Source organism: Bombus huntii, chromosome 14 (assembly GCF_024542735.1).
Source record: "Bombus huntii isolate Logan2020A chromosome 14, iyBomHunt1.1, whole genome shotgun sequence".
In the NCBI taxonomy this organism is placed as follows: domain Eukaryota; kingdom Metazoa; phylum Arthropoda; class Insecta; order Hymenoptera; family Apidae; genus Bombus; species Bombus huntii.
Genome location: NC_066251.1, coordinates 7,610,884 through 7,622,997, shown reverse-complemented (window position 1 = coordinate 7,622,997; position 12,114 = coordinate 7,610,884). Strand labels below are relative to the sequence as shown.

Sequence of the window (12,114 nt, the reverse complement as noted above, 5' to 3'; positions counted from 1 at the left end):
CCGTTTCTCCTTCGAACATTTCGTTTCGGATCCGTTGCATTCCTTTAAAAGTAGCGCGTCCCTATTTACGCAACTTCCAAGAACCGCTTGTGGGCCCTTCAAATTAGTACAGTCGCCAGATAAGTGGAGGATTGTTCGGAGAACGAGGTCAGCAAGGGTGTGAGTTTTATTTACAATATAGTGTCCATCTTCGTTGGAATGTGTCATCTAATATTTATTCATTTTTTAAGATGTGTTGAGATATATGAAGTTGCGTGTTATTTAACTTTTAAGTAAAATTGCATTACATAGATCGTTAGGAAGTAATGACTAAAAATTGTTAACAACTCTAAACTGGTCATCTACGTTAATATATTTCTCAGAATGATTGAAGTAAGATAAATTTCATAGACTAAAACATTTTCAACGATGTAAATGATTTAGAAAATATTATGAAGAATGAAATATTACGATTTACTATATTTCAACGTATTGCTTCCAGGAAAAAATGCACGAAATTTGCAGTGAACGCGCTAATGATTTAATTTTCTCAAATTGTCTAGTGTTATAAGCTCAATATTCTTATAACAGAGTATCCAACAGCAAATATACCAATCTTCTTCTTTCACTTACTCTTTCTCAAACAAAGCTCTAGGAGATTTAAAAAGTCCCGAAAATACACAAAATTCAAGGTAGTCAAAGAACCGGAAGTACAGAGACGGAAAGTAACCGTCGCGATCAATCCAATTAATTCGTGCCGACTCAATCCTTCGCTTAGACCTTCGTCAAAGGCTTTTTCGACGTTCAGCGTTTCTTGTAATTCTAGAAATTACTTCTCCTTTGGTCTCCAGGTTGGATTTACGTTTTCCATGTAGGCCGACTAGCATCGTCGCGATTCGCCACCGGTGCAATTAGAAGACGGTGGCCAAATTAACGTGTATAACTGGTGCGAATAGTGCTGAACGTGTTTAACGTTGAATCGAGAGAAAAGCTCGACACGGCGAGAGTACGATGACATTCACGCTTCTCGAAAACAATTAAATCACTGGCTGCTGCTAATTGGAGTTTTAAGGGAAGCTTGGTTCTGCTGCATTTATTACCGGAACGTCGTAATCATTACGAAACGACGTTCTGTGTACATTCTCGTTCATAAGTAGGGTGAGGTTTCGTTATTTGGGTTAGCTAAGATTCAACACCTTAGAATTCAGCCTCAAGCGTTGCGCAGAATAATTAAACTCCGTAGACATATTACGAGACACTATTAGTCTTTGATATACTAACGAAAGAACGAGAAAATTTCGTGTATTTCAGATGCGACGAGAAAAGATATCAAGAACCAGAAAATAAAGTGTCTATGGCAGATTGGTTCGTCTCTATGGTTCAACCAGAATTTTGTATTTGTGGGATATTGCGATTTAGTGTAGCAAGAATTTGTTGAAACTAATTACAAGTGTTGCAATAATATAGTAAGTTATAGTACATGTTTGCCTCTATAAATCCTATTGGGAAAATCAGTGAATCAGATTGAAAAACTTCAAAAAGTCTGCGTAAAATCTAAATCTAAAATAGTTCGTGACATGTGTGGAACTAAATACCAATAAATGCAACGATAACCTGAATATTAAATTATGAGATTATAATATTGCACAGAATTGTGTATAACCAAACGCTTCAGATGAGATAATGATTCTTAAAAGTTCTAATAACTTATGAACGAGAATGTACTTTTGCTTTGGTTGTCTTCAGCTTTGGTTACTTCTCAACCCTTATTCACGCGTGCCTCTTTCCCGCTGCTTTCATCCTACTTCTGCCTTCTCTGTGTTAAATTATTCGCTTCTCTTCTGTGGTTTCAATGTGGTCTTTTTTGCGAAAGGTTGCATTAGGTTGAGAAATTGGGGGAGTAATGTGCGGTGGAAGTTCTTTATATGAAGGTCGATAAAACGTATTTAGGCTATTCGTGCCCTGCCAAGCATAAAAATCTAGACAAATAAATGGAGTGGTATAGTGCATTGACATAAATTAATTTAAAAAAAATGTAAGGAAGCATTATAAAAATGTGTTTAGAAATATTATTTGGGAACAAAAGAATGTGAACGTCCGGAGAACTCTAAGACCACGCAACAAGTAAAATTTAATAGAAAAATCTTTCAAATTATAATATAATTTTAATCTACCATAAAAATAAAATTTAATAAATTTTAAACTTCTGCCCTAAATAAATATGGATCTCACTAATTTATCCTGATTTAGATTAAACAGATTTGATATCGTTTTCCATATATACACATGTCATTTCTGGCAAGAATACCCTCGTACTACGTTTTCACTGAGCACCTCTATAAAATCTTCGCCAGTGTCTCTGAAGAATTCTCACCAACGACGTCGGGTTTTCTTGGAAATTATGAAATTTTCCGACAGTATACCGAGATGCTGCGTAATGTTTGTAGAAAACATATCACGGAATACTTTGTCGTAAGTAATTTGAGTTTGACCTACATTAGAGGCTCGACAAGGGACGTATGATTTAAATAGCATAGCGGTCCACGTTTCCTGTTGTTTCGTGTCACGCAGCCTCGTTGCTGTTAATTCTGTAAGCTCTCGCGGTTATGAATGGCCATAATTCTTCCGTACTTTATACGTACACAGTGTTCCTCGTGTATTCTGCTCCGGAATTAAATGTGCCCCAAACCCCCCCAGACCGGTGAAATGAATACTTATTACATAACCGGTGCGCGGAACACTGTCGGTTTGGCCATTGCGAACAACCGTAAGTGAAACTGAAGCCATTTCCTAAATGGCATTTAGGTCGATCTCATCCCTATATTTCGTAATTTCTTGCAGAAACTCTAAATTCAATATGGTAACATTTATTAAATAATCATCTGAAAATTATTATTAAAACTTTTCTTATTTCATATATTTCTTCGCGTGGAAGATTCAATTCATGAATTAAAAATAACAAGATTAGAGTAAAATTTAAAAATACTAGATTATTATAAAATTTCCGTATCTTCGCCCTTTCCCCAGCGTTAAATTTCTTCTTATAGATGTCCAGATTGTTTAATATATATCTTACATTATATATATATGAATAAATAAAAAAAATCAAAATTTTTACATATATCCATCTGTACTTTCTCCTTCATCCCTTTTTTTTTTCTTTGAGATACATTTACTAATTAAATTTCGTAGAGGACCCTTAAGATTATCAGTGGAAAGGAAATCCGAGGGAATAAGGAAAAGGATTAGGTAGTTTCCTTGCTCTGGTAGCGAGATAAATTGCTCCGAGTGCGATGAAAGCCGTGGCTGAAATTGCAATTTCATAAATTCGAGTGGCTCCAGTAATGTTCATTCTCTGCGTTCTCCCTTCTCTTTCTTCGTTAACCTCTAGTTCCTCTTCGTTTTTGCTCGTTCGGCCCTTATTTTCGTCGTGGCTGGTGTACGCAATGACAAACATGATAATTACTGCATCGTTTACTACAATGTATTATTATTATTATACTGTTGTTATAACAATGCTTTTTAAATATGAATTTTCCCCTTGCCAACAGCTGGCGTTAGCTAATTTCTCGATGCAAAAATTGATTTACGAAGGGAGATCCTCTTAAAAAGCTTTGAAATAGGAATTAATGGAGTTCATCAATTTTAGATGTTCCTGTTTTACAGTCATATTTCGTTTAACAACACCAAACATTTTTCTGTATTTCTTAATGTAGAAGAAAAATCTCTGGATGTTTTAAGAATACTGAGATTACTTTTGGAAACACTACCACTACGACGTTCTAGAAGCTGAAGGCTTTCTAAAAAATACACACAAGGATACATTTAAATGTTTTATATAATTCATGAAAGAAAATAAAACTATACAATTTTCCATAACTCTTTCTCCCGCGCTTTTCCACAGTAATCTGTGATATTTTGTGATTGTTTCTGATTAGTGGAGAACATAACTGTTCTTCGCGTTCTTATTAACGATATCAAATGGATATCACGATTTTGAAATAGGAAGGAAGAATCAATATTTTGTTCTTTAAAATACCGATATAACAGAAAGCAAAGAAAATTGAATTATTTTGTCTTTAATACCAAATGAAGTAAATTTACCTTATACAAAGAAAATTTTATATCCTAAATTTTAATTTTACATTGCATGCAGATACTTTTATGTAAGCTGTATCGGAGTATCCTATAAGAAGTAATTCAGTCAAGATCGGGAATTACGATCATAGTGAGCAAATTCGCTCAACATAGAAAAGTCACGGTTACAGGCGTGAATGAAGTTAGATCACGACCGTGATCGTGATTCTGCGATCATCGTGACAAACCACTGTTAAACGCCATCTCTAATCCTCATATACGACAAGCTCGATTATTACGTGCAAAATTCAAGATCGAATTTGAAGCTGTTGACTTTGAAGCTTAGTTGACTCAGGCAATTCTACCTTTTTACAATACCAACATTTTTCTGTGGACGTTAAAATTCTGTTTGTTGATTAGAAGAAGAGTAACATGGCGAACATAAAAATTGGGAAAGTCGAACGGAATTAATCAACTCATCTCACGATTCGCTTCATTCGAGTCACAACGACAATCGTACCAGAAACGATAATTACGTCCGCGTATCTGGCGGATGGTTTATCGATAATCAACAGAAGGAAAGAACAGCGGAACAATATCCGTGGTTCGGCTCTGCTAGGCTCGATAACGTCGATACCATCGACCGCATATCGATTTCCTTGCAGCAGTTCAACCAAGGTTTTATTCCCCATGAAAGATGTAATCTCTGAAACGTTGACCTATATATCGAAGCAGACTACTGATAATATAGCTGGCAACTCCATTGCACTTTACTCCGGCATGCTACAATCTATACACAAGTTCTTTCAACACGTAAACTATCCTGAGGCATTGTGACGGAGCTGCGGTATAGCCGCGTTTACCTTGCCGTTTTCATCGTGTATCTATACGACATTGCTTGATACCCAAGGCTTATTTAGTTGGTGTTATTAGTAGACAGCGAATTTCTATGCAAATTCATATTTTTGAGAATATAATTGGAAAAGTACAGACTTGGTGGAAAATTGTTTTATCTGCTAAGTATTATACCTGATGCAAGGCACTATATTTTTAATATTTTATGTATCTTTTCATATTATGTGCTTTCTATGCAATTTTACACTTTCGACTTTCTCGTGAATGCGTGGTCTCACTTATTAAACGCTCCTTCAGCGTCTTCTCTAGTTGGTTTATTCTTTTTTTTTTTTTTTTTTTTTTTTTAGAGGACGCATCCTTTCGTTTTGAAGATTGATGTAAGATTTTTAAAAATTTATGTTTGATTCCTTCATTCGCTTTTTACGTATTAGGATCTTCAGATCTTCGAGTCGTCGACTTCTTTTTACGCAGACGCTTCTTTTTTCGTACGAGTAGAGCTGCAAATTGTTCAATTGGTATGTGAGAAACTTTAGCAATTTGTCAACTTTGTAAACTCTGCCAGAGATCTCGGCCAAGAGTGTTTTCCAATCAGTGTACCTTTTTGACGCGTTTGTTTCCTTTTCCTTATACAGTGCGAATTGAAAAGTGTCAAATCGATGTATAAGGAACTTCGGTAATTGGAAAACTTCAATCGTTTTTAAACTTTGTTAGCTTGTTAGGAACCTTGATAGAAGTATCAAGCGATTTCTTTTTTCTTTTGCTACTTTGTGGTTCTTTAGGGTAAAGGTACCCCTTAATAGTTAACGCGTGCTTTCATTGTATCTTAAAAACTAGTTTACTAGGTACTAAAAAATTATTAAACGAAGAAGGAGAAGGAGAGAAGATATGGGTTACGCTAGAGGGATTCCGGAACGCTAAAAAATCTAATGGAGGACTATACACGGGGATGCGATAAAATTAGAATATAGTAGTGAAGTGGGTTATAAAATACTTATGTGCTGCTTTCCTACTGAGTTAATAACGATACTATCAAATCATATATTGTAAAGGAATAGCATGAACAATTGTGCGGTAAACAATATTAAAAATAAAATTAGTCGAAGGAAAATTGAATTAAAATTCATAAATAGGTTTGATAAAAAGTTACTTGAACGCTCGATACGTACGTCGTATAAATACGTGTTCGCATACATGATAAGGATATGCAGCAAAGTCAACACCAACGTAATTCAATACGAGCGAAAAATCGCTGATGCCCCTGATGTAATGCATATTTCATGCCGCGTTGCACCACAAGATGAGAATCTCTCGTAGAAGCCAGATTGAACTCTGTTGTCGTCCCAGACGTAACTCAGACCCTTCGATCATAATTATTACCCTAAGGGTGCATTGGACCTTCCATATTTTTACATAAAAATTGTACTCCACGTTAAAGGGAAAATAGATAATCTAGATGAATGTTTGAGATTTCAAGAACAAAGTGGGAAACAATGGGTACTTCATTTAAACGTGAAATGAATCAATTTCCTTCATTTTTATTCTAATTATAAAAGCACATAATCAATCTCTGCAATGATACATTCTAATACAGTAGAGCTTCGATTATTCGAACTAATTGCGTTCAGGATGATGGGATATTCGAATTTTTCGGATAATCGAACGACTCGTATTTAACTATATCCTACGGGGAAAATTATACTTCTTTTCGTATTTCTTTTGGAATTTTGGGAAGATTCCCAATACTTTGGGTTAAATTGTTTGTTTAAGCCGATCATTATAGTATTATAACAGTGGACTTGAGGTTAAGGTGACACTACTGGTCACCGAACGTAGCCACAGTCACGGGATGAACGTAGCAGTACTAATGTTGAGGGACACACGTTGTATTAACAAACAAGTCCCGACGGCTCTACGCGAGTCAGCCTAGTAACGGTGCCTGGAATTTTGTTGATAACTTTTGTTGAATATTGTTGATCAATATGTAATTGACAAGTGTGGTCGTGTCAGTCTTTTATTCGTATGATCACCTTGGAGAGTTGATTCACAACGTCAGTCTGTTAGTCAAAAAGATAGCGTACGTCATAGCAAACGTCATTTCAAGTATAGCTTATATCCAAATGTGCAAAAAGTCATCCCGTTGACCGTGGATTCGTTAAACCTGAGAAACATTGTTATTTAAGAGTGACTTTTACGTTATACAGTTAAACCTTGTTTAAACAACACCTGTACATATCACTGTAAATAAAAACCTCTTTGAACAACTACAATGGCATGTCCTAATGAAGAAACACAACGCGCTCCAAGATCCAGTGCCAACCCGACAAACCCGACATATATATGTTATAATTATCTTTGTTCTTCCAATCCTTCTGAACTGCTAACTTGTATATTTTCTGTAAAGTTAGTAATTCGTTACGAGTACTTTCTTGCTGTGTTTCGTATCATCTGATGACTATCTCTGTGAATACTTCAGAATGCGTGGGAATATCATTAGTGGAGATATCGTCTTCTTCAAAATATCATTTTTGCGTCGTTTAATGTCGCAAATCGTTGATTCCCCAATCCCGCAAGATACTGCGATTTCGATTATGATTTTACCACTGCCTAATCAAGTCAGTGGACAGTATGCACAAAGGCAAAAGCTTTCACAAAGGTAAAAGCTTTTACTAGTGATTTTTCGAGTAAATACTCGGTTCCATATGCATACAAATTGAAGTATTTACTAGAAATAGATTTCGTTGACTTAAGATTTCCCACCACTTATTTACCACCTAGTAGTAGAAGATTATGCACAAGAGATTTAGTATTTGCTTTTAGTTGTACTCAACACTTGCAAGTATTTGCTTATTTTTATATATATGATCCAGTATTTCACGTCTCGCCTGAACTGATGAAACGATAAGATTATATTTTGACATATTAGTATGCTACAGCATAAAAATCAACTGAAAGTGGTAAAATGAATATGTTGATAATACAGGCAATATACTGTAATGTCGAACAGACGAATACATATCCACAATATTTATCGGAATAATCCATGTTCGCGTAATCGAGATTCTGCTGTAATACGTAAGTCTTAAACATGTTAAATTGCCAAATTACAAAAAGAGTAATGGTGAGAACCTGTCGCAGATACACAACACGTTTTCTCCACAAGGCCAGGGCCATTGAACAGAAATTTATCGGCGATCCTACGATTCATGGGTGTGAAAAGGGCGTGAATACGGTAGCCGGGGTGACTTTGGTGCGACGAAAGGAAAACGGAAGGCGCCTCTGGGAACGCAACAAGTTCGCGATGCCTTTATCCTCGCTGGCTATCCTTTTGTGTCCCTGGAACTTGGCCAACGGTGCTGGTTCACCGCTGCCCATCAAATATCTCCTTCTCTTTCTCTCTTCTTCTCTTCTCTTTATTCCCTGTCTTCCCTTCAGGTTCTTATCTGACTGAAAATGCAATCAAACATCTCGTTAACTGATCAGCCTGTTACGATGACTATGATCAAACGTTGTTGACCGTGTAACGAGATTGGATCTGTTACTTCTTCCCCTCTTTGGGGTTAATTATTTCCTCGTCAAGGATTGATGTGATTTTTTCCTGAATTTTCCTACATCTCGTAATCTTATTTGTTTTTTGATGTTAGTTAATATCTTTAGTACTCATAAGTATGTCAACTGCATCTATTATGGTAATTAATTTTAATTATCTTTTTCATTCTGATCCTGTTTATATCGAAAATTTATTTCTTTGTTTGTTTTTTTTTTATGTAAATGGAATCTGTTATAAAAATAACAATAAGTGTGTATCAATATTTTAAATTTAACTATAGATTTTTCGAATCATCTAATGATGTTTCGTAATTCTTTTAGTAATTAAAATTTAACTTGAAAATTTTCCACTTTTCCAATCTACTGATTAATATTTCCAATTTATTGGCTGCGTTTCGAAGTTCTAGATTTATCAGCAAGGTTAAATATTTGGTAAAATGGTACAAGAATGTAAATGGTTGCACAGAAGAACATAATCGATATTCGAAGGTCAAACGGTAACCTAGGCCTATTGATCTCGGTTAGCATGCCTTTTAGACAGGCCTGTTACAGACGTTTCGATATTCCCATCTAACCACAACAGCTACATTCCGTAGTCATTGACCTATCTCAATGGACTGGTTGCTGAGTTAGCCAGAACAAGAGAGACCCTATCTATTATTCCATTCGAGGGTTTCCACGATCATTCCTGAGAATTGGCTTTATCTAGAGAAAGCCACCATCTTCGTTCTACTATCCTTGATTATAATCGAATCTTCGTTCTTACCAATTATTATAGTAATCAACGACCGCGCACCCTTTCGTTGATTTGATTAATAAATCTTCAGTTAATCTAAAATTGGATTTGCAAATCCAGAAAATGGAAGATTGTAGAAGACAGTAGTGGAACAGAGCCAATTTTTGAGTTTATTACAAACGTAAAATGTTTGCTAATTGAAAATCTACGAAAATCCTAGAATTTCAAAAAGCGTGGATGGTTTTGAAAAGCAACTGATATTTCTTGGAATTTTTGCTCCAATCGAAATCGACTCGGTATATCATTCTATACGAGGTAAACGATTGACAATCACGTACGAGAACAAATGAATAATTATAAGTGCCGCTCTTAAGATATAATAGAAATTTGTAGTTCTTAAATTTGTCATACTAAAATCGACAATTTGTCACACACTAAATCATTAAACACATTTACTTATCTACGTATATAAATCTTCCTCGTTCGCTTCATTAAAATAGCGTAGCAAACTACCTCTAGTAAAGGATTAATCTTCGCAACTACCACGAGTCTACTTTAATTTTAACAACAATTTTAGTCGCCATTTTCCCATAATCTCCGCAAAACAAGATATAGAAAATACAAAATCAATATTTCGACATTTTGTTTTTCTCTATCTTCCATGTACACTTATCGACCTTGTTTTATTCAATACGTTTGCTGCGTGCAACGCGCATTCGAGTCAACGTATACTTATAAATTATGTATGGCATCGATTTGAGTGTATCAAGTGAACTAAAAATCTCGAAATTATGAAAACGCATTTCATGATAATTCATGTCACACACGTACGCAAAATTTCACGATATAGAGACAGGTACTTAGTGGTTGTATGAAAATTATTTGCTAGCATACAGTAATACAGCGACTGAAAATCGGAAGCTCCGCAAATGTGTTACAGACGGGTAAAACGGTATTGCGAACTGTAACCAATGTGCTAATAACAATGTTGTTTAACACTCCCCCGCAATCTCTACAAAATCTTCACATAACAAGATACAGTTTAGAAAATACAAAACCGATGTTTCAACATCCTGTTTCCCCTCCATCTTCTGTCTGTGTCTATTAACCTTGGTTTACAGACAGCACATGTTAAATATCCGAGCGTTCCTTTGTTCCGTGACTTGCTCGCTCGTGTCGAGGGAAACCAGGCACGAACTTCTGCCGAGCCATAGTCAATATAACCGAGCGTAAAGAGCTTTTGGAACGACCGGTACAATGGGGGGGCTTACAATGAGATTCGTGTTCCGCGGCCACCGCGGTAGGCTTATTAATATTGCACGGCTCGCGCCGAAGCAAACTTTTATCTCCGGTCTCGGTGTTTGTTCGTTTTACTTTGGACCCGCATTAACGTTCGTAACTTGGCGAAACGTCGGTGCATAACGTAGTTCCTACCGAGGATCAAGACGCGTTATAGACCTCGTTGCAACTTCATGGAACTTTCAATACTTTCTCCTCTCTCGAATTCTCTCGCTTTCTTCTCCGTTTCTTCTTCTGTCTTCGCCGTTTCCTCCTTCTCTTTCTCGCGACAAAAGGGTAGGTAAACAAATAAGAGATTGCGTCCATTATATCATTTCGTCGGGGTAAAAATTCGCGGGGAACTTTCGATTAGAAGCGCTGCGAAATTTACGCGGTAGTTTCGCTGATCGGTCTCCGAACCGATTCTTCGCGCTGCTCGACTGGAAGACGCTTATCGAGGGCTCGATCGATGAATACTCTCGGAACCTGATGAGACTTTGTTTCCGAGGAGTGAAGAGTTCTCTCCTTGTCACCGATTTCTAATTTGAACAGTATATTTTTAACGTTACGTATAATCGGTAAATACTATCTTTATTTTGTAATATAATATTTTGCAATATAATCCAATATTTTGTAATACTTCATAATATAAAACTGTCCATATCTTAATTTGGATAAGTGTCCAGCGACCTATAGATAAACGATAAAATTAATTCAGAAAATCCTATGTACGTTCCAATTGTTTTTACTAAAATAGGCAAGCATGCAATAATACCGTAGGCAAGCAACACATGTAATAACAGTATAGATGATACATTCAATATACTATCTACGGTATAACTTCCTTCACTCAATCACGCTAATTGCAAACAAAATTCATTCACCAGACTCGAAAGGAAGCTAAGCAGATTCGCCGGGATTCACAACACTCTTCCACTCGTCCGTACAATAGAACTAAATTTCACGAATGTGGATAATCTTTCGCGGGGTAACAAGATCCTCTCGCATGTTGCTCATTACCGCAGGATTAACATTCTCCCTTTTCAGCAACCATTCACCTTCCCCTCCACCCTCTCTCTCTTCCTCCTGATCTTTCTCTCTCTCTCTCTCTCTCTCTCTCTCTCTCTTTTGAAATCTCTAACGTCCATATATCCATTGTCTCTGGTTTGCAGGCAAAATTTCGCGTGATGGTGGAGGAGAACGCAGCGACTGGCGCCCGGCTTGACGGGGAGCTGGAACGAGCCAGGGGCGAGTGTGCCACGCTTCGCGGAGAACTGAGGGACGTTCGTGGCGCTTTGCCGGTGGTGTTGAACAATAACAACGGCGCTGGGAACAACAACGGGGTGGCTGGGAACACCGGCAACAACAACGGAACAACCAGCGCGGGTAATAATGGCGGTAGCCCTGGACAAGAGGGCGGCGAGCCGCAGCAACAGCCGCAAGAGGACGGGAAAAGGCTCAGCGCCGCGAGTAGCCCTGTCGAGAAGAGGAGCTCCGCCAGCGACAAGTCAGCTAGTCCTATCGATAAGAGAACCAGTCCTGTAGACAGGAAGGAGAGAACCAGTCCTATCGATCGACGAACCAGTCCTATAGGTGAGTCTTGGAATTTCTATGGATTTCTATGGATTTTGGTTTGAGGCTTT

General features: G+C 37.1%; 1 protein-coding gene across 19 annotated transcripts in view; it reads left to right on the top strand.

Annotated features, from left to right (window-relative positions):
- Nucleotides 1-12,114, top strand: part of LOC126872768 (kazrin) — a 139,450-nt gene that overhangs the window by 94,661 nt on the left and 32,675 nt on the right. For all 19 annotated transcript variants that reach the window (XR_007692184.1, XR_007692183.1, XM_050632921.1 and 16 more), the window contains one exon: nt 11,644-12,064. Coding sequence is in view for 17 of the 19 variants with exons in the window: in XM_050632921.1 (XP_050488878.1) it covers nt 11,644-12,064 (421 nt within the window). In the remaining 2 variants the exon portion in view is untranslated. The remainder of the gene's footprint in view (nt 1-11,643; nt 12,065-12,114) is intronic.